This window comes from Orcinus orca, chromosome 19 (genome assembly GCF_937001465.1).
Source record: "Orcinus orca chromosome 19, mOrcOrc1.1, whole genome shotgun sequence".
NCBI lineage: Eukaryota > Metazoa > Chordata > Mammalia > Artiodactyla > Delphinidae > Orcinus > Orcinus orca.
In genome coordinates, this window is record NC_064577.1 from 12,274,002 (window position 1) to 12,300,022 (window position 26,021).

Consider the following 26,021-nt stretch of genomic DNA (forward strand, 5'->3'; position numbering starts at 1 on the left):
TGAGAGGGGCAGGCCCCGATCGACCACTGAAACTAACACACTCAGGTCGCAGAGGGTGATAAAAAGTTTATTCTGTACTTCTCCCAGCGTCAGGTAGGGGATAAAACTGGAGAGAGGGCCTGGTTTGGAGGTGTAGAGACTCCAGTAGGCTTCCTTCCTGTGATGGGAAGGGCACCATGGAGGGCTTTTTAAGCTGTTCCCCTGGGAGGGCTGCCAAGGGGCCTGACGGGGATGGAGGAGCTGGGGCCGTGGGGCTGCCAGTAGGGGCCCTCAGGTGAAACAAAGGGCCCCAGATAGACAAGGATTCTTCTGAGGGGTGAGGTAGTGTGCTTCCTTCAGCCAGCCCGGGCGGAGAAGAAGGGCAGAGAGCGGACGTAGGAGTCCAGTCGGGAGCGGAAGAGCTCACTTTGCACAGTTTGGCCCAGCGGGCACAGGGGATTCTTCACCACCAGCTCCACGTACAGCTGTGGAGGGGGAGGGTGTTAGAGCCAGGCTTTGAACACTTCTTGTTTTCAACCCCAAACCTACTATAACCTCAAGGGTGTGTGAATGCACAGCGATCAAGGGCTGGAAGGCAAACCCTCCTTGGGGAGAAACTGGTGGTGGAGTGTATAAGGACCTAAAGGGTCCCAAGAAGTCTGACTTCAATAGAGATACAATACAGTAGGATTAGGGCAGGGAAGCTGAAGGAGTCTTGGGGCTCTAAGTGGCCATGGCTGTTGAAGCTTTGGCGGAAGGGTCCGAGGGGCTGGCACTGACCGCACTGTAGATGTGGTGCAACACATCTCGGATGGGTCCCACGCCCAAGTCAGTGTTCATGACAACCTTGATCCCAGTGGGCGTCTCGTAGTAATGGAGTTTGTAACGGCTAGTTTGGAAGGCCAGGAAGCCGTCCTTCCTGCAGAGATGAGGAGGATGTTAAGGAATAGAAGCGAAATCTCTCCCAAAGAGATTCTTCTGATCTCCTCTAGATTGACTCCCTCTTCTCTAAACATGTCGTTTGTAGGAGCCTGGTTGACTAAAGACACCTCCCATCTTCACCCCTCAATTTAGCCCCGTTGCCCAACCTCTCTACCTTCAGATCTTCCCCACCGCCGCTCCTGCCAGCTACTGCACTCTCGCCCCGGACTCGGCCTCTCTTCTCTGTCTCCTTACCCTCTCTGGCGGCCAAAGCCCCTTCCACTCCAGAAAGTTTCCCCCGCCCCCAAATTCCCTCCCTCCCTCAACAACCCCTCTGACTACGCGTACATGTCTAGCGGGGACATCTTGCTGACAAACGAGCGGATAGAGAAGAGCATCCCGTACATCAGCTTGTACTCCTGGAGGGAGAGGGGCAGAGTTAGTTCTCGGTTTTTAAAGGAGCCAGGGTTGGGGTGGGAAGGAGCCAGGGTTTGGAGAGAAGAAGCTGGACTGGGACAATGTGCATTTGGAGATGTGAGGTCACCCGGGTTGCGCGGGGCCCTCTCGTCACCTCCTCCTTGGGGATCCCCGCTTGCTTCTTGCGGTGCCACTCGCTGTAATGCAGACACACTCCATTCCGGTCAAACAGGTACAGGTTGTGGACAGTCATCTGCAGGGCAGAGAATGTGAGCCTCACTCCGGGACCGCCCACACCCCGTAGGCTCCAGTTCTTAGCCCGGGATCCCTCCAACCAGACGGGGACCCCTCCCGCGAACTCACCGGAACTTCTCCGAGTGCCCGTCACTCGATACTTCCGGTTTCCGCGGAGCCCCGCCCCACCGGGTCTACACGCTCTAGCGGCAGAGAAATAACCCCGCCCCTATACCTCTCTCAGCCAATCCGTGGCCGTCGGATACGCGCACGCGCGTCCAGGCTCTCCGGCTCCAGAAGCTGTGAGAGCGGCTGAAAACAAGGTGTCCTGGGCTGGTGACGTCATCGAGGCGAGCGAGGCGGGGCTGCGGACTGTGGGCGGGAGGCTGCCAACGGTTTTGATTGTAGGGAAGGGCGCGAGAAGGAGGGTGTCTTGGTGTTGCCGAACTGGGGCTTAGGGGAGGGGGCAGACCCTTGTCCCCACCTTGGCCGACTGCGTGGCCGAGGACTGGAGGTGTGGAGAGTAGTTGGAACGGGGTGGTCGGGGTAGGGGATCTCAGGCTAGGCTTGAGCGCGGCGTACTTTTTAGGGACGTCTGAGGGCGTGACTGAGTGTTCAAGTTTCTTTGGGGATAGTAGGGAGGGAGGGATTCTAGGGACCTTGCTATGGCTTTCTTGACAGGAGGGATCGGAGGGGATATACTAGAGAGTTGACCCTGGGTAGAACGAGTGCAGTGGGAGGAGAGGGGAGGTGGGGAGCATGAGGTTCCTGCCCCTCTGAGACCACAGCCAGTTGAGGGGCAAATAAGGCAGCTGGACGGAAATTAGGCCTCTATTGGATTTGGGTCCGTTTCAGTTTGCACGTTCTGGGTGTGAAAACTTAAGAGCTCAGTTGACCAGTGATAGCCTGTGCCAGAAGTTGATGTGCAGCTTTCAGTGCTCCAGAGGAACTGCAGCAGGTCTTCTGTCCCCACCCTCTCCTTGCTGCACCCTCCTTTTCCACTGTTACCAGGAGCTGTGGAAAGAAATCCTTTTGCCCTCTCGCATGGCCTCTGGAACCGTTGGAAACCTTTCCTCTAACCAGAAAGGCTCCATGCCCTCATTCAACAAGAATCCTTCACTTGGAGTCTTCCTCCTTTCTCCCAAATCTTCCTTCTCGGGGTACTTTCCCTCTGTGCTCTCCTAAAGCAGAACCAGGAGTTCCCAGCTCTGCTGTCTCCAGTTGTCTCTTCCCTGTACTCATGGCAACATCAGCTACCAGCCCCAGTTCACCTCTCCGGGCCAAGGATCTCCTGAGTGATTCATCAGAAGCCCCTGGGCTGAACCAAGCATCCTCTGAGGTGACCTCCCAGCTGTATACTTCTTTGCACCTCAGTCGTCAGGCAGAGAGCACAGCCCGAGCCCAGCTGTTTTTGCCCGCCACCTTCCCACCTCCTCACGAGGTGTTAGATGGCTTGGCCCAAGAACTGAGTCACAGCTTGTCGGTTGGATTGGAGAACAACTTGAAGAAGAAGGTGAGGGAGGTGTGTCTTGGAAACCTCTAGGGTCTTGGGATCAGGGGTGGTAAAAAAAAAAATAGCTTTACTGAGACTTGAACTCCTATTGTTGGATTCCAAATTCCTTTTAACTACACAGTCAGTCATGCTTGTTCCTGGGAACAAATGTTTATGAGGGAGAGAGTGGCCTGGGCCACCATAATTTGGAAAGTTGTGAAACTACTAGCTCTTTTTTTTTTTTTTTTTCCTTCAGAGACACATGTGGGATAGGTTGCTGTGCTTTAACTGGGATGTGGGTGCTGGGAGTGAGGATAACGTTTCTTCATCCCAAGAGGGAACTAGGGACTTAAGGAAAATATGCTGAGATCCTTCCAGCTCAAAACTATTTTGATCATATGGTTCAAAATTTGGCATGTAAATCATTAAAACACAGTTTAATCAATTATACATGTTATAGATAGTGTCAGATAGAGCAAGTATCATAACCAATCTGCAGACTGGTTAGGCCGCCCAGAGTTTGAAAAACTGATAGCCATGGACTACAGAGTCTTTAGACAGGATGTTTGCTCTCTAGTTGGCAAGAATCCTCACTACTCTTGTCTTAAGGTGCCCAATTAATTCATTTACATTACCTCCCTGGCTTCTGTAGACATTTGGGTTTCTTACTAGGTCAGTCCTATTTTTCTTGTTTTCCCAGGTGTGAGAGTAAAAATTCTTGGGCCTTAGGGTCTACTGGATGCCATCTGCCCTGACAGTAGGTAGATCATGGATTATTGCATCTGATTTCCATGTTGCTTTTTCTAGGATGGTTCCAAGCATATCTTTGAGATGGAAAGTGTTCGGGGTCAACTCCAGAGCATGCTCCAAACCTCACGAGATACGGCCTATCGTGAGTAAACCCCTTCCCTGTAAAGGAGAACCTAGATTTAAGGGGTGGGAAAAAGTGGAGAAAGGAAGCAGGGTGTGTGGGGGGAGGCGACCTAGACCTCGGAGATAAGAGATTTCTGGAGGAAAGGTTCCCGTTCTTTGGGAGAGGGCAGGAGGAGTGGGTGAAGTAGAAAGGAAGGACCTCTTCTTCAAGTGGTCCCTGTTCCTGTCCTTACCTGACCCTGGCTGTGGGCCTCTCTGGCTGCCCACAGAGGAGTCCGCTACTCCAGGTGCCGGCTCAGAGAGACGGGAAGAGGACTCCTTTGACAGTGACAGCACGGCCACCTTACTTAAGTGAGTTTTCCTTGGGGTTCTCCTAGCTGACTTCCTTTCTTGGAAAGCCAAGTGTTCTAGTGTTTAGTTCTCCCTTTACTGCTTTTGTATCTCTTAAGGACCTAAGATGCTTGTCACTTAGCTTTCAGTTTTCATCCTTTCTCTCCTTTCTTCTATCCCCTTTCCTCCTTTGGGAACGTGGGCATCTGCTGCTTAGTACCTGGCTCTCTCCCAACTTCTAGTCCTTCTTCCTGCAGAAGAGCTAGTTTGTTTCTGCTGAAACTTGTACTGCAGGGAGTGTGGAATAGAGGAAGGAGCACTATAGAGTGAATCACAGAACCTGCGTGCTATCTATGGCTCTATCGCTTATCTACCTAGCTTTGTAACTTTGGGCAAGTCTCCTGCCCTGAGTTTCAGTTTCCTCATTTGTAAAATGTCACAGTTGGACTAGTGGATCTCAAAAGCTTTCCCAACCCTAATATTCTCTACCTGATTTGCTCAGCACCCGGCCCCTGCGCGACTTATCTCCATCTAGCTCAGCCCAAGCCCTGGAGGAGTTGTTTCCCCGCTACACCAGCCTTCGGTCAGGGCCCCCACTCAATCCCCCGGATTTTCAGGGGCTGAGAGATGCACTGGATTCAGAACATACCCGTCGCAAGGTGAGATATAAAGGCTTCCTTTTGACAGCAGCAAAGATTAGAAAAGGGGCTGAAGGTTAAGGGCCTGCAGGCTGGGACTTTGCTCAAATGGCTCTGCTGGAAGGCAGGCCTTCTTTGACCATCCTAGCTAGAATGGCACACCTCGCCTCCAGGTATTATTCCCTCAGATCATTCTGTTATTTCCTTCATGTAGTTTATCAAAGTCTGATATATCTCGTTTGTTTTCCCCCTCTAAAACCTAAGCTCCATGCAGGTCATGCCTTATCTTGTTCAGCACTTTCTTCCTAAAGCCTAGAATATACCGAACACATAGAAATACCCTGTGCATGTTTGGTGAATGAACAACAAAAGGTTCATGGAAATTTTTCCCAGGAGATCTGGAAAAGGGAAGAGGCTGGAAACTAAGCCTCTGCTTCCTGAGGTGGTAGAGGAAGGTGTTGGAGGTCTTAGGCTCCAGCATTGCTGATTCTCCTTCCCCAAACCTGTTCTGTTTTTGGGACCCAGGCTCCCTGTCTCCAGCCCATTTCCCCTGTAGAGGAGCTGGAAAGTTTGGAGCTTTGGTCAAACTAAGGGTGGCAACATCCAGACTCCTCATCCTTCTTCCCAGCATTGTGAGCGCCATATTCAGAGCCTGCAGACCCGCGTGCTAGAGCTTCAGCAGCAGTTAGCTGTGGCCGTGACTGCCGACCGCAAGAAAGACATCATGATTGAACAACTGGACAAGGTGCCAGGGTAGCGGAATGCGGGTGGGTCTCTCCATTGGGGGCACCAAGGAATAGTGAATAGGGGGAGGCCAACCAACATTTCTTTGTTCATGTTAGGAGCTGGGGTAAGTGGTGGGTTAACTGACCACTGGGAGAAGGTGGCTGTTGACCCTGCTCCTGTGGGCAGAAAGAGGGCAAAAAAATTATTTGAAATTCTATCTGACTTTCCTGAGACCCTGGCCCGCGTGGTGGAGGGCTGGAACCGGCATGAAGCTGAGCGGACAGAGGTGCTTCGGGGACTCCAGGAGGAGCGCCAGGCAGCTGAACTCACTAGAAGCAAGCAACAGGAGGTGTGCAACCTGGGTCATGGGGCTTTAGAACGTAGGTCAGTGACGGCTGGATGGGAGAGGGTAGAAACAGCCCTGGAGTCAGGGTTCCTGACAGATTGACCTCAATCTTGCCATAGCAGGCCTGACAGTTCTCCTCACTTCCTCTCCCTTCAGTGTTTCTGCTGTCAAACTTGCATGTTTGATGTCTTCTCAGCTTTCCTCATGCCATGTGGTCTTCTCTCTGGCCCCCAAGTCATTTAGTTAACTCTTGCTTTTAGAGTTTACGTTGTTAATGATTTTCGAAGTACAGGGATTCCCCTCAGTTCCTCCATCCTGTGTTCCTCTCTCCTTGAAAGACAGTAACCCGCCTGGAACAAAGCCTTTCTGAGGCCATGGAGGCCCTGAATCGTGAGCAGGAGGGTGCCAGACTGCAGCAACGGGAAAGAGAGACACTGGTGAGAATGCTTCCTGGGTTAATTCCAGTAGAGGCTGTTAATTACTTCTAGAGGGTTACGGGCTTTTGATGGATTGTGGGAGTTCATAATTTGAGTTGCACCAGGGCAAAGTGTGTTCTTTAAAACACAAGTTCTGGGGGCTTCCCTGGCGGTCTAATGGTTGAGACTCTGTGCTTCCACTGCAGGGGGCACAGGTTCAATCCCTCCTCAGGGAACTAAGATCCCACATGCCTCGGTGGCATGGCCAAATAGATAAATAAATACATACATAAAAGAAGGTTTTTTAAAAAAAAAAAACACTAGTTCTGCTAGATACTCTACAGAAAGTAAGCTCTGCCACCAAGTAAGTGTTAGAGACTCAGCAAATTGTATCCTCATTAAAATCATTTGGATAATTTTTTTTGTTTGTTTTGTTTTGTTTTTTGTGTTTTTTTTGCGGTACGCGGGCATCTTACTGTTGTGGCCTCTCCCGTTGCAGAGCACAGGCTCCGGACGCGCAGGCTCAGCGGCCATGGCTCACGGGCCCAGCCGCTCCGCGGCGTGTGGGATCTTCCCAGACCGGGGCACGAACCCGTGTCCCCTGCATGGGCAGGCGGACTCTCAGCCATTGCGCCACCAGGGAAGCCCTGGATAATTATTTTTAAATACAGATTTCTGACCCTTTCCCAGAGGTTTTGATATATGGGGGGTTGGGGAGCCTAAATATTTTCAGAAATTTCCTAGGTGATTTCGTTCAGCCAGGTTTGAGAACCCTGGTCTATGGCAGACCAGAAAAGGTATGGGATGAGACTTACTCAAGTTTTTAATTGCTGAAATGATAAGATTACCCATATGAGTTAGTAGCCAGGTTTAGAATTTCTTGCATGCATGACACATGCTTGCTACATGCATGCTGGTACTTATATTCCTAACAGGCTACATCCAAGAGCGCTGATGGTGGCTTCTGGTTGGCTAGTACCTGATTGTAGGCTGGATTTTCTAGTCTTTGTGGAATTTCTTTTGATGACGATGGTGATAGCTATTGTATATTGAGTACTTACTACGTGCCAGACACTGTGCTAAATTCTTTACATACGCTTTTAACTTTAATCCTCACAAGGTAGACTGTAATATGCCCACTTTACAGATAAGGATGTGTGCCTCAGAACACAAAGTAAATGCAGAGCTGGGATTCAAACTGAGATTTGAACGCAAATCTACCTAACTCTGGAACAGAAGCTCTTATTTACCATATAATCTTGTGGGCTTGTTAACTATGGTATTTTAACGGATATAATTCTCAGCAGGCACATTGTATGGGGGTAAGGGGGCAGATTGCTGGTCTCTTGAGGGCATGCTAAGGATCTTGGTTTTCTCCTGGGGCTATAGGAAGAGGAAAGGCAAGCTCTGACCCTGAGCTTGGAGCTGGAACAGCAGCGGTGCCGGGCCCTGCAGGAAGAACGGGATGCGGCTCGGGCTGGGCAACTCAGTGAGCATCAACAGTTGGAGACACTTCAGGTGGCCCTAGAAGAAGAACGGCAGACCTGGGCCCAGAAGGAGCATCAGCTTAAGGAATGCTACCAGGCACTGCAGGAGGAGAGCCAGGCTCAGTTGGAAAGGGAGAAGGTAAAAGTGGCACTTGGGGAATGGGGGAACAGATGAAGGACAAAATAATTGAATGAGACGGATGTCAGAAAACGCGATGTAGTGGACTGGGATGGACAGTGAAGAACTATATGTGGGAGAGAAGATTGAGAGTGTAGGGCCTGCAGGAAGGGGTGGGGGCATCAAATACATGGAAGGTCGAAGAGTGAGATTCAACAGAGATGAGGAAATAGGTCACATATGAGGAGAGAGGAAGCTTGGTTTTTAGGGTACGGGAGGATGATTTGGGGAATAGAGGTAACCGGGAGACAGGCAATGAGGTACAAACTTAAGTTTGATTTCTCTTTCTTTTGGGAACACCCAGAGGGAGGCCCAGGCAGCCCGGGAGGCCCAGCAGCAGCTGGCATTGGTGCAGTCTGAGGTGCAGCGGTTGGAAGGAGAGCTGGACATGGCTCGGAGAGAGAGAGACGCCTTGCAGCTGGAGATGAGCCTGGTGCAGGTCAGGAGGCAGAGGTTCTTGAAGAGAGTTCCTGGTGAGAAGACGTAGGTCTGAGGCAGAGTGACTTTCAGGAGTCAGGCAAACACTCCCATTTCTAACTAGAATTTTGACCTTTATGGGCCTCTGTTTTTATGCATAAAATGTGTGCTAAGGGCACATTAATGAGTTTCTGAGAGACTTTTTTCCTTATTATAATGGTTGACTTAAGGAGACACCCAGTTTCTGGGTTAGTGAGGCCAGTGTTTGAGAGAACACACTTTTACTTTTCACCTGGCCCATTGAGTTGGAGGGCTGACCACATGGAAACTAATTTATCATGGAGGACCAAGGGTGAAGACGTTAGTAAAAACTTCAGTAGCGACTTATACGCTGCTGTACCCCCTGAACTGATGCTAGCTGTGCGTGTCTATGTGGGCATTCAGTAAACCTATCGAATGGTCCTTCTATGTAAGCTCTGTGCTGGGATAGTCCTAACACAATAGCCCCGGCCAACAAGGAGCTCACCAGATAGATGGGGAGTTTGTCTAGCACACACATTTTTGAAGGAGTATGATAAATAAGAATTTAGAGTAAGGAGAACTACTCTTTACTCAGACGTCATCTTCCTAGTGAGTTCTTCCCCAACCACACTGAGTAAAATCTGCAACCTCTGACAACCCCTTTTCCCTTCCCTGTTTAATTTTTCTCCTGCTATACTACATAATATACCTTTTTATTTATTTTACTTAGTATTTAATTTTTTTAAATTGAAGTATAGTTGACTTACAATATTATATTAGTTTCAGGTGTACAACACAGTGATTTGATATTTTTACATATGTTACAAAGTGATTACCATGATAAGTCCAGTTACCATTTATCACCATTCAAAGTTATTACAATATCATTGAATATTCCCTATGCTGTGCATTATTATATCCCTGTGACTTATTTATTTTATAGGTGGAGGTTTGTACCTCTCTATCCCCTTCACCAATTTCACCCATTTCCCCACTCCACCTCCCCCATAGTGTATCTTGTTTATTTTCTGTAAGGTGCATGAGGGCAATGACTTTTGTCTATTTACTGTTAAATCCCAGAGTAGCGCCTGGCTTTAGTGTTGTTCATGTCCTCCATTTCGTTATTGTTCCATCGATTATTGAAAGTGGGGTATTGAAGTCTCCAGCTGTGGTTGTAGAACTGTCTGTTTTCTCCCTTCAATTCTGTCATTTTTTTTCTTCATATATTTTGGGGCTCTATTAGGTGCACATATATTTATAACTGCTATATCTTCTTAATATAACCTTTTTGCTTAAAATCTATTTTGTCTGATATTAATATAGCCCCCACCCCATTTTTTGTTTACTATTTGCATGGACTATCTTTTTTCATCCTTTTACTTTCAACCTTTTTGTGTCTTTGTAAAGTGAGTCTCTGGTGGACAATGTATAGGTGCATCATGTTTTTTTTTTAATCCATTATGTCAATTCCTGCCTATTAATTGGAACATTTAATCCATTTACATTTAAAGTAATTATTGATAAGGAAGGACTTCTGCCATTTAGCTGTTTGGTTTTTTATGTCTTAAATGTTTTTGTTCCTCAGTTCCTCCATTACTGCCTTTTTTTTTTTTTTTGATAGTTTGTTGATATTTTTGTAGTATACTGTTATCTTTTCCTCTTTCCTTTTCTGTATATTTTTAAAGTTATTTTCTGAATGGTTACCTTGGGATTACAATTAACATCTTAAAGTAATAATAACCTAGTTTGGATAATACCTACTTTAGTTTCAGTAGCATATACTCTGTTCCTATGCGTCTCTGTCCCTCCCCCTTCATATTGTTATTGTTACAGATTTGTAATTATTGTTTTATGCCTTTGCCTTTTAAATCATATTGGAAAAAAGGAGTTACAAACCAAAAGTACAATAATATAGGTTTATATTTGCCTATGTAGCAACCTTTATCAGTTGCTTCATATGGCTTTATTTCTTCATATGGCTTCAAGTTACTGTCTAATTTCATTTCATTTCAGCCTGAAGGACTCCCTTTAGAATTTCTTGTAGGTCAGGTCCACTAGTAATGATCACCCTTAGCTTTTATCCATCAGGGAATGTTTTAATTTCTCCTTCATTGTTGAAGGCTTTTCCTCACATTCCCCTCGCCCTCCTCATATAGAATTCTTAGTTGACAGTCGTTTTTCTTTAAAACATGTTGGGACTTCCCTGGTGGCGCAGTGGTTAAGAATCTGCCTGCCAATGCAGAGGACATGGGTCCGAGCCCTAGTTCGGGAAGATCGCACATGCTGCGGAGCAACTAAGCCCGTGCGTCACAACTACTGAGCCTGTGCTCTAGAGCCTGTGAGCCACAACTACTGAGCCCACATGCCCCAACTACTGAAGCCCATGTGTCTAGAGCCCATGCTCCGCAACAAGAGAAGCCACCGCAATGAGAAGCCCCTGCACGGCAACAAAGAGTAACCCCCACTCGCCACAACTAGAGAAAGCCCGTGCGCAGCAACGAAGACCCAACGCAGCCAAAAATAAATAAAATAAATAAATTTTAAAAACCCAAAAAACAAAAACAAAAAAACATGTCATTCCACTACCTTCTGGCCTCCATGATTTCTTAGGAGAAATCAGCTATTAATCTTACTGAGGCTCCCTGGTAAGTGACAAATTGCTTCTCTCTTGTTGCTTTCAAGATTCCCTCTTTGGCTTTTGATAGTGTGACAATAATGTGTCAGTGTGGATCTCTTTGAGTTTATCCTGCTTAGAGATTGTTGAGTTTCTGGGATGTGTAGATTTATGAATTTTATCAAATTTGGGAAGCTTTTGGCCATTATTTCTTCAGATATTTTTTCTCTCTTTCTCTTGACTTCCCTAATGCATATGTTGGTATGTTTGATGATGTCCCACAGGTCCCCAGGTTTTATTCATTTTTCTTCATTTTTTTTTCTTTCTGCTCATCTGACGGGATAATTTCAGTTGCTTATCTTCAAGTTCATTGATCCTTTCTTCTGCCTGCTGACATCTGCCATTGAGCCCCTGTAGTGATTTTTTAAAAATAGATTTTAGGGCTTCCCTGGTGGCGCCGTGATTGGGAGTCTGCCTGCCGATGCAGGGGACGCGGGTTTGCGCCCTGGTCTGGGAAGATCCCACATGCCGCAGAGCAACTGGGCCCGTGAGCCACAGTTACTGAGCCTGCGCGTCTGGAGCCTGTGCTCCACAACAAGAGAGGCCGCGATAGTGAGAGGCCCACGCGCTGCAATGAAGAGTGACCGCTGCTTGCCACAACTAGAGAAAGCCCTCGCACAGAAACGAAGACCCAACACAGCCATAAATAAATTAATTAATTAATTTTAAAAAAAGTTAAAATAGATTTTATTTTTTAGAGCAGTTTCAGGTTCACAGCAAAACTGAGTGGAAGGTACAGAGATTTCCCATATACTTCCTAACTGCAGCCCCCCACAGCTTCCCCTATTAGCAGCATCTCCCACCAGAGTAGTACGTTTGTTACAGTTGACACATCATTATCACCTAGAGTCCATAGTTTACATTAAGGTTCACTCTTGCTGTTGTACATTATATGAGTTTGGACAAATTTATAATGACATGTATCCACCTTTATAGTATCATACTTAGTTTCACTGTTCATCGCTTCCTCCCTTTAACTCCTGACAACCACTGATCTTTTTACTTTCTCCATAGTTTTTTGCCTTTTCTGGAATGTAATATAGTTGGAATCATATAGTATGTAGCCTTTTCAGGTTGGCTTCTTTCACTTAGTGATATGATTTTTTTCCATGTCTTTTCATGGTTTGATAGCTCACTTCTTTTTAGTGGTAAATAATATTCCATTGTCAGTTTATCTTTTCACCTACACATCTTTGTTGCTTGTAAGTGTTGGCAGTTTTGTTGGGTTTTTTTAAAGTGTTTATTTATTTATTTATTTGGCTGTGCCGGGTTTTAGTTGCGGCACATGGGATCTTCGTTGCCACCTGCGGGATCTTTAGTTGCAGCATGTGGGATCTTTTAGTTGCGGCATGCAAACTCTGAATTGCAGCATGTGGGGTCTATTTCCCTGCAGGGATCGAACCAGGGCCGCCTGCATTGGGAGTACAGAGTCTTAGTCACTGGACCACCAGGGAAGTCCCAGTGTTGGCAGTTATGAGTAAAACTTCTGTAAACATTCATGTGCAGGTTTTTTGTGTGAACTCCTTTGGATAAATACCAAGGAGTGTGGTTGCTGGGTCATATGGTAAGGGCGTGTTTAGTTTTGTAAGAAACCACTATAGTGTCTTCCAAAGCGAGTGTACCATTTTGCATTCCCATCAGCAATGAATGAGCGTTTCTGTTGTTCCACATCCTCACCAACATTTGGCATGTCAGTGTTCTGGATTTTGGCCATTCTAGTAGATGTATAGTGGTATCTAGTGAATTTTTCATATCATCAGTTGTACTTTTCAGCTCCAGAATTCCTGTTTGGTTCCTGTTTATAACTTCAATCTCTTTAAATCTCTTTATTGACACCCCCTATTTGTTCATACTTTGTTCTGATTTCCTTTAGTTTATTGTCTAAATAGCTCATTGAGCATATTTAAGACTGTTGATTTTACGTCTTTGACTAGTAATCCCAATGTCTGGGCTTCCACAGGAAGAGTTCCTGTTATATTCTCTTTTTCCTTTGAATGAGTCATATTTTCATGGGTCTTTTTGGTATGTTTTGTAATCTTTTGTTGAGAGCTGTATATTTTGAGTATTATAATGCAGTAACTCTGGAAATCATATTTTCTCCCTCCTCAGGGATTTCTTTTGACAGCTGCAGTCGTCTATTTGTATAGTGACTTTTCCAAATGGTTTTTGCAAATGGTATTTCTTGTGTGTGGTAATTGACATTTCTGTTCCATTATCTCTGTGATTAGCCTGTGATCTAACAGATTTTCTTAAATGTCTGGACTCCCTCCTGTCAAAAAAAGTGTACATGTCTCTTTATTTATTTGTTTGTTTATTTATTTATTTTTAAGATTTCTTTTTTTTTTTTTTAATCTACCGTGCTTGCTAGCCTGGCTAGGCTCCCATTTTTCCTTTGCTTTGACCTAGTAATTCCATACTGTTTCATTACCTCTTTGATACTTTTTGGAAGAGGTATACATATATATACATATATTTTAAAAATATCTTATTCAACTTGTTTGTTTTTGTTCAGCACAACAGTTACTCTGAATAACCATCTGCCAGTACTAGAAACATGATCTACTCCCTCTCTTCTTATACTTTGAAATAGTTTGTAAGGTTGGATTTAATATGTATTTCTTGAATACTTGGTGTTTGACTTGATTTTGCTTCTTGAATGTTTCTAGAAATATTTAGGGGGACTTCCCTGGAGGTCCAGTGGTTAAGACTTCGCCTTCCAATGCAGGGGGTGCGGGTTCGATCCCTGGTCAGGGCACTAAGATCCCACATGCCTCATGGCCCAAAACATAAAACAGAAGCAACATTGTAACAAATTCAATAAAGACTTTAAGAATGGTCCACATTAAAAAAAAAAAAAAAAGAAAAACAATCCTTTAAAAAAAATGAAAGAAATATTTAGGCTTTCTAGTTCTTCTTGAATTATTTTTGGTGTTCTCTTATCTATATATATCTATTCAGTCTAAATTTTCTAATCTATTGACTTAACAGTTGTTCATAATTTTATCTTAATGTCCCTGGCATCTTTTCTACTTTTTCATTCCAGATATTGTTCATTTGTGTCATTTCTGTCATCATCTCTTTTTAAAACCATCTTACTCATGATTTAATTAAATATATTTTCAGAAAATTACCTTTTGGCTTTGTTGATTTTTTTTTCTATTTTATTAATGTCTGTACCTTATTTCATTTCTTATATTTTCTTTGATTTTATTCTGTTGTTCTTTTAAAAATCTTCTTAAGATGAATGCTTGCTTCTTCTAAGTTCCTCCATAAGTATTAACTTAAGTGCATCCTACAACTTGTCCCATGTGATATTTGCCTTATTGTTTGGTTCTGAATAATATTCCTTTAAAAAAATATTTATTTATTTGGTTGTGCCAGGTCTTAGTTGTGGCAGGCGGGCTCCTTAGTTGTGGCATGCATGTGGAATCTAGTTCCCTGAGCAGGGATCCAACCCAGGGCCCCTGCACTGGGAGCGAGGAGTCTTAACCACTGCGCCACCAGGGAAGTCCCCTGAATAATATTGTTTTTTTATATGATTACTTTTTGATCTCCTGGGTTATTTCCAAACATATAGGGTTTTCTAATTATCTTTTTATTATTGATTTATAGCTTAAATATTTGTGATTAGAGAGCATGGTCTTTTAAAAAATTACTTATTTATGTACGTTCCACCCAACTTTTTGTGTTGAAATATTTCTGTCTTAAATGTTGCTTGAATAGTAAGTATAATGAATACACTTAGATTCATCAATTGACATTTTGCTACATTTGTCTGTTGTCTGTCTGCACCTCTCTCTCTCTCTCTGCCCCTTCCCACCCCGCTTCCTCTCTTTTCGTGTCCCCACCCCCATCATTGGAGAGTTTCTTGTGGATATCATGAGAGAATATACTATTTTTATTATTTAAATTCTTTGAAAATTGTTGAGACTTATCCCTTAATATATGGTCAAGTTTTCTAAATATTTCATGTGTGCTTAAAAACATGTATTTTATAGTTGTTTGGTGACGTTTTATATGTCTATTTGTATATGTGTCTAGTTTGTTAACTATGCTGTTTAAGTCATTATATCCCTTTCTATTTTTTTTCTATTAAAAATCTCACTGAGTGTGGATTTGTCTGTTTCTCCTGTAGTCTGTCAATTTTTGCTTTATACATTTTGAGGCTCTGTTATGATTAGATACATATAATTTTTTAAATTGCTATATCTTTCCTGGTAAATTGAGTATTTTATCCTTATGAGATGACTCTATCTCTTACAAGGCTTTTTGCCTTAGAGTCTAATCTTGCCTAATATTAATAGATCTATATTGGTCTTTAAAAAAAATAAGAGTTTCCCTGAGAAATATTTTTCTAACTTTTTTACTTTCAACATTTATATATTTGCCTTTTGGCTGGAGCATTAAATTCATTTAATTTAATTAGTTTATTCATAGCTGAATCCATGTCTTAACTTTATCTTATTTTGTCCTGCTTATTCAGTGTTTATTTTCCTCTCCTTTCTTGTCATCTTTTAGATTCATTATTTTTTCCTCATTTCATGTTTGTTTGTTTGTTTTGTCAGCTAGTTTTAAAGTCAAACTGAGTTTCTGTCTAAATTCTCAAAGTTAACTTATCAGAGGTAAATATCAAAGACAGAGAAAGGAGTCGTCAATTCTACATGGATGGCTCAAGGTAGTCTCCCCAGAGAACTCTAAAAAATATTTTTAAGATATAAAAGTTGTCTGTAATACAAGTTCAAATATTACAGAAGTAAACGGTTGCCTTCCCTCCCCGCATCACTTTGTGTCCTTTTAGAACCTTTCTATATGGGTTTCTAGGCTGGTGCTTTAAAAAAATGTGTATGCATTTGCTGCAACTTGTTGTTTTTACCTCATAATATATCTTAGACATCTTTCCATGTCAATACATATAGATGTATTGTATGTTATTTTTAAGAATTAAATTAAGATGTATAGATGTTATTTTTAAGAATTATATAATATTGCTATAAATGGATGAATCATAGTTTATTTAAGCATTTTCCTTTTGATGAGAAATTTACACTGACGTCAGTTTTTTTCACTATTAAAAATAGTGCTGCAGGGAATTCCCTGGTGGTCCAGTGGTTAGGACTCTGTGCTTCCACTGCATGGGGCATGGGTTCGATCCCTGGTTGGGGAACTAAGATCCCACAAGCCACATGTTGCGGCCAAAAAAAAAAAAAAAAAAATAGTGCTGCAGTGAACAACATCATTGTACATAAATCTTTGGCACCCTTTCTGTAGGATAGATTCTTTAAAGTGGAATTGCTGGCTCAGATGGAGTATATATTAAGTTTTTTCATTAAAAAAATTTAGGGTAGTGATTATTTTATAATGTATAAAAATATTGAATCACTATGTTGTACACGGGAAACTAAAAAAAAGAATTTAGGTAACAAGGCATCTAGAGTAGTCAAAATCGTGGAAACAGAAACAGTGGTGATGTTAGGGGCTGGAGAGGGAGAAATGGGGAGTTGTTGTTCAGTGAGTATAGAGTTTCAGGTTGGTTTTTTTTTTTAATTTTATTTATTTATTTTTTGGCTGTGTTAGGTCTTCGTTGCTACACACAGGCTTTCTCTAGCGGGTCCTACTCTTTGTTGCAGTGCACGGGCTTCTCATTGCGGTGGCTTCTCTTGTTGCGGAGCATGGACTCTAGGCGTGTGGGCTTCAGTAGTTGTGTCTCGCAGGCTCAGTAGTTGTGGTGCGCAGGCTTAGTTGCTCCGCGGCATGTGGGATCTTCCCAGACCAGGGCTCAAACTCATGTCCCCTGCATTGGCAGGCGTATTCTTAACCACTGCGCCACCAGGGAAGCCCTAGAGTTGCAGTTTTACAAGATGAAACATTTCTACAGATCTGTACAACAACATGAATATAGTTAATACTACCTAACTGTACACTTAAAAATGGTTAAGAAGGTAAGTTTGTATTATGCGTTTCTTACCACAAGTTTTTTAAATTAAAAAAAAGAATTTAGGTAACTGTTAGGAGTTTGGTATGATTGGAACCTATTTGGGAGAGCTGAGATAGATGAGTGGGATCATAAAGGGCCCTATAAGCCAGTCTCAGCAGCCAGAACTTTATTCCTTAAACAGTAGGGACATTTAAAGGATTTCAAACAAGGAAACAAATTGAGCGTCTTTGTGCTTTAGAATATTCACTCAGGCACAAAGTAGAGGATCCACTAGGGCCGGAATGAGAGAGGGTGGAGGGTAGAATAGAGGCAGGGAGATCAGTTAGACTTGAAGTAATATTGAATTAACGTAGTAGTGAGCAGAAGGGTAAATTAGAGAGCTGTTAGTATTGAATAGAATGAAATGACCAGTGGGAGGGGCAAAGATGTGGGAGGAGTCAAGAATAACTCCAGGTTTCAAATAGGTTGGGTGTTTCAGTGGAGAGTGGTGCCATTAACTAAGGCAAGAAATATAATAGGAAAAGGTTTGAGGGTAGAAAAACAAATGAGCTCAATTTTGGATGTGTTCTATTTGAGGCATATACAGTAGGTTTCTTGGTATATGGGCTTAAAGCTTAGAAGAAAGGTCCAGGATAAAGAGAGAGATTTAGAAAGTGTTTTAAGGTATAAACGGTAGCCAAAAACATGGCCTAAATGCTAGACATTTGCTCTACACAGGTAAAAGCATCAGTGACCCAGAATGGTAGCTTGTGGTCAAAAAGAAAATTGAAGACAGAACTCAAGGAAGCATTGTGCCTTGATGGGCAGTTGGAGGAGGAGCAGTTTTAGCTGAGACTGAAGAGCAGTCGGGTAGAATGAGATCACGTGGCTGGTGGTATCACAGGAGTGAAGGGGAAAATGGTTTTAGAAGGAAAAACTGATGTAGGCGGCAGGTGTTGCAGTGAGATCACGTAAGATAAAGACTGAGAAATAACCACTGCGGGATTTAGAAATTAAGTTCTTTACTACCCAAAGCAATCTACAGATTCAATGCAATCCCTATGAAACTACCACTGGCATTTTTCACAGAACTAGAACAAAAAATCTCACAATTTGTATGGAAACGCAAAACACCCCGAATAGCCAAAGCAATCTTGAGAACGAAAAATGGAGCTGGAGGAATCAGGCTTCCTGACTTCAGACTATACTACAAAGCTTCAGTAATCAAGACAGTATGGTACTGGCACAAAAACAGAAATATAGATCAATGGAACAGGATAGAAAGCCCAGAGATAAACCCACGCACATATGGTCACCTTATCTTTGACAAAGGAGGCAGAAATGTACAGTGGAGAAAGGACAGCCTATTCAATAAGTGGTGCTGGGAAAACTGGACAGCTACATGTAAAAGTATGAGATTAGATCACTCCCTAACACCATACACAAAAATAAGCTCAAAATGGATTAAAGACCTAAATGTAAGGCCAGAAACTATCAAACTCTTAGAGGAAAACATAGGCAGAACACTCTATGACATAAATCACAGCAAGATCCTTTTTGACCCACCTCCTAGAGAAATGGAAATAAAAACAAAAGTAAACAAATGGGACCTAATGAAACTTAAAAGCTTTTGCGCAGCAAAGGAAACCATAAAGAAGACCAAAAGACAACCCTCAGAATGGGAGAAAATATTTGCAAATGAAGCAACTGACAAAGGATTAATCTCCAAAATTTATAAGCAGCTCATGCAGCTTAATAACAAAAGAACAAACAACCCAATCCAAAAATGGGCAGAAGACCTAAATAGACATTTCTCCAAAGAAGATATACAGAGTGCCAACAAACACATGAAAGAATGCTCAACATCACTAATCATTAGAGAAATGCAAATCAAAACTACAATGAGATATCATCTCACACCAGTCAGAATGGCCATCATCAAAAAATCTAGAAACAATAAATGCTGGAGAGGGTGTGGAGAAAAGGGAACCCTCTTACACTGTTGGTGGGAATGTAAATTGATACAGCCACTGTGGAGAACAGTATGGAGGTTCCTTAAAAAGCTACAAATAGAACTACCATATGACCCAGCAATCCCACTACTGGGCATATACCCTGAGAAAACCATAATTCAAAAAGAGTCATGTACCAAACTGTTCATTGCAGCTCTATTTACAATAGCCCAGAGATGGAAACAACCTAAGTGTCCATCATCGGATGAATGGATAAAGAAGATGTGGCACATATATACAATGGAATATTACTCAGCCATAAAAAGAGACGAAATTGAGCTATTTGTAATGAGGTGGATAGACCTAGAGTCTGTCATACAGAGTGAAGTAAGTCAGAAAGAGAGAGACAAATACCGTATGCTAACACATATATATGGAATTTAAGAAAAAAAAATGTCATGAAAAACCTAGGGGTGAAACAGGAATAAAGACACAGACCTACTAGAGAATGGACTTGAGGATATGGGGAGGGGGAAGGGTAAGCTGTGACAAAGCAATAAAGAGGCATGGACATGTATACACTACCAAACGTAAGGTAGATAGCTAGTGGGAAGCAGCCGCATAGCACAGGGAGATCAGCTCGGTGCTTTGTGACCGCCTGGAGGGGTGGGATAGGGAGGGTGGGAGGGAGGGTGACGCAAGCGGGAAGAAAAAAAAAAAAAAAAAGAAATTAAGTTCTTTGCCATGAAGGACTATGAGTGGAAGTCAGATTTCAGTGAGTTGAAGAAGGATTATGAGGTGAGAAAATAGAGACAATGATTCTGCTTTAGGAGGAGGGAACACGGACATTTTTTGAATGCTCCCTGGGTTTCAGGTGGTCCACCAGGAGTATTGCATGTGTTACCTCAGACACGTGTAACACATTTGATTGTTCTACCTAACTTTTCTTTTGTCCAAAAAAAAGATATTTCTATTGTCCAAAGTCATTTTTACTTTTGTGTACATATAAGGTGTGCGCACCTCATGGTTTAATAAGGAAAGGAATCCTCTTTCACTCCTTGTGGCAAAATTCTTGTTTCTTTATCTCTTAGGCATATGAGGTAACGTTGGTACGTGGATTTTTTGGTCTACCTTATATCCTCCATCCTCTTCTAAGCCCAGATAGAACCGAGCTGACAATGACCCTGCCTTCCCTTACTCCCAGGCCCGGTTTGAAAGCCAGCGGATCCAGATGGAGTCGGAGCTGGCCGTGCAGCTGGAGCAGCGGGTGACAGAGAGGCTGGCACAGGCTCAGGAGAGCAGCCTGCGTCAAGCAGCCTCCCTGAGGGAGCATCACAGGTACGTGGAGCTTACTGGCTGCTGCCTCTCCCCAGCCGCAGCAGGTGGTGTCGGGGCCCGGTCCAGACCCTCTCAGATCCCTTTACCATCTTCCAACGCACTGGCTGCTGTCAGTCTCTCGGTGGGAGAGCTGCCTTCAGGTTCACAGGGAGAGCCAGCCGTGCTTGGGGATTTTCCATTTTCTCCCCATAGGAAGTAGCACTTAACCAATAGCTGATGGCCACAGGAATGTACGTTTCCAGCTCCCTTGCCCCTGGTGGGCACAGTGGTGAGCTTCGACCTGCAACATTTCCAGAGCCGCCCTGGGGGATTGCGCCTCCTCCCCACCTCAGCCCTAGTCCCCTACCAGTTTCTTTCTAGAAATGCTTCTTAAATGAACCACTTTCCCATAAATCCTCATCTCAGTCCCTGCTTCTGGGGAACCCACCCTAAGATACCAGCTGTCCTCTTTCCTGAATGCGCCTGTGCCACGGCTGGGCTGGCTGGCTCTCACGTGCACGCGTTCTGGCTTTTTCTTATTTGATTAGTTCTTCTGTCTCAAGATTCAGTCCTCTTTTCTCACCTGTGTCCTCCCAGGAAGCAGCTGCAGGAGCTAAATGGACAGCACCAGCAGGAATTGTCCACTCAGTTGGCTCAGTTCAAGGTGGAAATGGCAGAACGGGAGGAGAGGCAGCAGCAGGTGGCCCAGGACTATGAGCTCAGGTGCCGGCCCCTGGTATCCCTGTTAGGCCGCAGTCCCAGAGGGAGTGGTGAAGCGCCACTTCCTCTGTAGCCCTGGCCTCTCCCACACTGGCCCCAGCGCCTTTCACAATTTCACGTGTTCCATATTCCCTTCTGGCTCTTCCTATTCTCCGAGTCCCTGCTTTTGTAAAGGGCCGACATGGCCTCTCGCGTCTTGCCTTCAGACTGGCCCGGGAGCAGGCGCGAGCGCGGGAGCTGCAGAGTGGGAGGCAGCGGCTGCAGGAGCAGCGGGCGGAGCTGCTGGAGCGGCTGCAGGCCATGCTGCAGGCCCACTGGGAGGAGGCAAGCCACCTGCTCAGCACCGCCGCCCTGCCGCCCAGTCCCCCGGTATGCTGCGCAGAATTGTGTTTGGACCCCTTCTTTGGAAATCTAGCTCCCTCCCAAGGGCGGTCCATAGTTCACCCCTATGTTGGCATCTCCTACTTCCTTCTTTTAATTATTAAATGTTTATTATTAGTTAAAATCTTTTTTGGAATAGATGATGACATGCACATGGTAAAAAAAAAAAAAATCCATACTGTTCAAAAAGATATACGGTGAAAAGTAATCTCCATCCCATCCCTGCACCTCAGTCTCCCGGTTCCTCCCCCGAGGAGCAGCGGCTGTTACTGGTGTCTCGAGTGCCGCCCCCAAACAGTAGCCTTCTGTACACAGTTTTGTGTCTTTTTACTTAACCAAGTGCTTATTGGTGGACATTAAAGTTGTTTCCTATATTTTGCTTCTACAAACAGTGCTGCAAAAAATATCATTAATATATGTCTTTGTGCAAGTATATCTGTAAAATTTCTAAAAATGGAATTGTAAGTTCAAAAATAAGCATTTTAAAATTTGATAGTAATTTGATAAATGTTCCCCAACCTCCTTTTAAGGACGTTGTACTAATTTGTAATCTTATTAAAAAGTGTCTGTGCCATGTCTCATCTCTTTAAACGCACCCTCTCTTGTGCCCAGGTTCCTCCTGCCGGCCCCTCCAGCCCTGGGCCACAGGAACCGGAGAAGGGGGAGAGGAGCATCTGGACTGTGCCCCCCGTGGCCGTGGCCCTAAAGCCCGTATTGCAGCAGAGCCGGGAAGCACAGGAAGAGCCGCCTGGGGTGCTGCCACCTGTTCTCTGCAGCCCCTCCCCAGATCTTAGCCTCCTGCTGGGCCCCACTTTCCAGAGCCAGCATTCCTTCCAGCCCCTGGAGCCAAAGCCAGATCTCACTTCATCCTCAGGTGACTGGGGACAGGAGTCACTGGCGTCCTCCTTACCCACACAGATTGGCTCCCTCTTAACCTAGCTTCCTTTCTGTCTGGGACTTGAGCATTTCGTTTCCCAGATGACTTAGTGACCATAAATTGCAAGGAGCAGAAATCCACTCAAGTTTGTTCAAATAAAGGGAGTGAGGCTTATGGAAATGTGATGTATCTGTGCTTAATGAGAACTGGAGTTGGTTCAGGGTGCTGCCAGGAACTGGGCAGCTGTTCCTCGTCTCTTGGGGCCCGCGTGGGCTCTGGACTCTGCCCCCCCCGGCATCTGCTCCTTCCTCTTGGTCGACCAGCCCTCTCTCTCCCTCAGGTTCTTGCTCTCACAAGTTTGGTTTGCACGTGAGTTGAGCAGCCACGACACTGACTCCAGAAAGACTCTAGACAACCTTACAGAGACATTGGTGCCTCTGTTTCTTAGGTCCAGTTTAAAGAGAGGCGATCTGATGAGTTGGTAACCATCCCTTGGATCGGCTGACCTTGAGTGGTGGCCACGCCTGGTTCAGTCAGCTGTGTCTTGTGGGGATGACGGTGCTCTGTGTGGTGTAAATGTGACAGCCCAGGCAGAATTAAGAATGAGCCGGAACATGTCTATTGATCGTAAACCATTCTGTGCTGCGGTGGTATTTATTTATTCAGCAGCCGAGTACCGTAGCTTTCCCCTTCTGGCTACACTTCTGTCTTAGAATTCAGCTGTGCCGACTCTCAGTTGCCTTCAGTTCTTCCCTCTCCAGGCTGTTTTCCACCGTGACCAGCTTCTCCTGGTTGTGCTGCCCCTGTTATATTTAATAGGCCCCTTCCTTCCAGGCCTGTGGTGAGCTGATTTGTGGAGAAGTCCCCCGCTACAGCACACGCCCCTGTCTCACTTTACAGCTGAGGCCTTCTCTGCAGCTGGGACCTTCCATCCAGATCACAGGGCAGAGCGGCCATTCCCTGAGGAAGATCCTGGGTCCGACGGGGATGGCTTCCTGAAGCAAGGGCTGCCGCCCCCTTCCCAGCTGCAGGGCCTCAAGCATTTTTTGCACCAGGTAAGAGGGCCCACCCGTCCCACCTTGTTTTCTCCTCTCCCTACTCAGTTTCTCTTTCTACTCTGGGAGACTAGGATGCTGACTTCATCCGCCTTTTAGGACTAAGACTTCGTCCCAGCTTCTGCCTCTCCCAGTTGCAGTAGTTCCTTCTGGAACTTAGGTGACCAGCCCCAGCTCTTACTTCCCCAGTTGCTGCTTCCCTCAGACACTGAGGTCTCTTTCTTCAGCGGTCCTCAGGGAACCTTACTGTCTTGTCCCCACAGCTGCTGGAGACAGCGCCCCAGAGCAACGAGAACCCCTCCAACGACCTGCTGCCCCCTAAGTCTGGTGAGCACCACCCGTGAAGAAGGTTGGGGCCAGGCCTGGAAGAGGTGGGAGATCCGGTTACCAGGCATGGGCCTTTAGGAGCTGGCAAAAGTGACGAAGCCCCACGAAGGCTAAGGTGGCAGCATTCCTTGCATTTTGCCCCATTTCCTGGTTTGAATCTTCCTTTGCTAGGTCCTCTGACTGCCCCATCTTGGGAGGAAGCCCCTCAGGCGCCACGCCTCCCACCCCCGGTCCATAAAACTAAAGTGCCCTTAGCCATGGCGTCCAGTCTTTTCCGGGTCCATGAGCTTCCCTCAGCCCATTCACAGAGCGGCGGTTCCAGTGCTGGCTGCCCAGAGAGAGGTAAGCAGGTCATGGTTTACTGGCAGATAAAAAGGGTAGGTCTCGGGCATGGAGCTGGTACCTGGAACTGAAGGCCTGTCTGGACTCCGAGAGTTGGGATAGGGTTGGGGGAGGGCCTAGGATGACAACCATTACTGATGTGTCTCTCAGGTGGAGATGGGCTCGCACCCTCGAGGCAGCTGATGGAGGTGTCCCAGCTGTTACGACTGTACCAAGCTCGGGGCTGGGGGGCACTGCCTGCCGAGGATCTGCTGCTTTACCTGAAGAGGCTGGAACACAGCGGGTACCAGCCTGGGAGGGAAGGGTGGAGGGACTAGGTGGGCGGAACCTGGATTGTGCGCAGGAAGAGTGGAGTGTGCGCGTTGTCCTTTGAGTAGCAGCGTCCATCCTTTTCTGGGGAAGAAGTGAGGGTGAAATGTAGATCGGAGTCTCCTCCAGCTCTCACTCCTCCGCACCTGTCTTTTGTCTCTACTTTTCTGTTTGTCTGTTTTTTGTTTTCTTTTTCACTTCTTAAAAAAAAAATCACTTATTTTTCCACTTCTTAAAAAAAAAAATCTCTTCTACTAAAAATCTCTTCTACTAAGATAGATGTTTTTCTACCTTAGTTTTTTCCTCTTTACCCTGCAGCTCAGAACTGAGAGTCCTAGGATTGTGACAATCTAGTATAACTCAGTATTTGATTCCACCAATGTTTCCTCCTGTTTGATCCCCGGGTCTGTCTTGTTTGTTCTTATTCTTAAGAGACAGAATTGGGGAGTAGTTCTTCCACCCCGTGTGGGGAGAGTCGGGGGAACAGCTGCCCATCATCATCCCTTGATTTGTATGGCAGGACTGACAGCCGAGGGGATAATGCCCCCAGAAGGAACACAGACTCCCGCTTGGGTGACATGCCCCGGAAAGAGGTAAGGGAAGGTCGGGCGGGGGCGAGGGGCTGGGGGCTCTCACTGGCTCATCCCTCGCCCTCTGCACACCCGCCAGCTGGCTCTGTCCTCTGTCGCCCGACCCCTCCGATCCCGGGTCCCGTTTTCTGTAGCGTGGCCCTTCCCCTTTGCTGACTGACGCTGGCCCACCCCACGCACGATGCCGTTCCTCAGTGGCAGGGGGGCGGTTGAGAGGACGTGACACTGACTTTTTTTTCTCTTTTCCCTCAACTCTCAGATCCCCTCCCAGGCTCTGCCTCGCCGCCTCGCTACAGCCCCTAAGACTGAAAGACCTCCAGCTCGGAAGAAGAGTGGGCACCCTGCCCCTGGTAGCGTGAGGAGTCGAGGGGGGATCTGGAGATAAGTCCCTGGCCTTTCTCTTCTTTGGTCTCTCATTTTTATTATTATTATTTTAATAAATCTCAGTAGTCTGTATTAGAGTCTCTGACTCATAGGAATTTGGAAAATGGAGGATTTATAGGAAACCACTGTGTGAGGAAACCTCATTGTTCTATTTGAGTATGTTTTTTATATGTTTCTATTTTATATTCTGTGGAAAAAGACACGAGTGCTTTGAACGAAAACAGTCTGTGGCTAGGTTTCAGAAGCATTAGTGAGCTAAAGCCTGGTGTTGCAAGAGTAAAACCCACAGAGTGATTAGCTCTGGTCGGTAGTGGAATTATGGGTGATTCTTATTTTCTTCTTTGTACATTTCTGTATTTTCCAGCTGCTCTAAAACAAGTATATATTACTTAATCAGAAAAACACTTTCAATAAAAGAATAATTTATTGTATAGAGAGTTTCAGTAAAAATTTGATTTGGGGGGAGACAGTTTTGTGTTTAGGAGCAGATAATTTAATTCTTTCAGATGGCGCTAGTAGGTTTCTGATGGACAGATTCTGCTCCAGCCAGGCCACATGTTATGGCTGTAATCGTCACTCTTATGGCTTTGAAACGTGTATAAAAGACTAGAGTACTGGCAAGGAAAAACAGCCATGATTGTGAAAACTTTCATCCTAACACTCACCAGAATGAACAAAGAGAAACAATATTAGAGAAGAAAATG

At 45.2% G+C, this 26,021-nt stretch overlaps 2 protein-coding genes across 6 annotated transcripts; one reads left to right on the forward strand and one right to left on the reverse strand.

Moving 5' to 3' along the window:
• Nucleotides 1-49: 49 nt before the first annotated feature.
• On the reverse strand, nt 50-1,739 carry TRAPPC1 (trafficking protein particle complex subunit 1). The gene is made up of 5 exons (XM_004266885.3): nt 1,681-1,739; nt 1,472-1,570; nt 1,249-1,319; nt 760-898; nt 50-464 (listed from the first exon to the last, which is right to left on the reverse strand). Exons 2-5 carry the CDS (start codon nt 1,568-1,570, stop codon nt 336-338), a joined length of 438 nt encoding a protein of 145 aa, XP_004266933.1. The 5' UTR covers nt 1,681-1,739; the 3' UTR covers nt 50-335.
• A 19-nt stretch (nt 1,740-1,758) lies between these two features.
• CNTROB (centrobin, centriole duplication and spindle assembly protein) lies at nt 1,759-25,748 on the forward strand. 5 transcript variants are annotated; one of them, XM_033422960.2, is made up of 19 exons: nt 1,762-3,073; nt 3,851-3,935; nt 4,186-4,267; nt 4,782-4,905; nt 5,513-5,629; nt 5,843-5,959; nt 6,295-6,393; nt 7,762-7,998; nt 8,342-8,476; nt 20,220-20,353; nt 20,930-21,055; nt 21,259-21,421; nt 22,046-22,307; nt 23,211-23,365; nt 23,629-23,692; nt 23,864-24,034; nt 24,185-24,317; nt 24,864-24,936; nt 25,193-25,748. In XM_033422960.2, the coding sequence occupies exons 1-19, from the start codon at nt 2,792-2,794 to the stop codon at nt 25,316-25,318; spliced, it is 2,685 nt and encodes an 894-aa protein (XP_033278851.1). In that variant the 5' UTR covers nt 1,762-2,791; the 3' UTR covers nt 25,319-25,748. The 5 variants fall into 5 exon arrangements, with proteins under 5 accessions (XP_033278852.1, XP_033278851.1, XP_033278849.1 ...); XM_033422958.2 differs by having other exon boundaries at nt 1,763-3,073; nt 4,749-4,905; XM_033422959.2 differs by having other exon boundaries at nt 1,769-3,064; nt 4,749-4,905.
• The last annotated feature ends 273 nt before the right edge of the window (nt 25,749-26,021 follow it).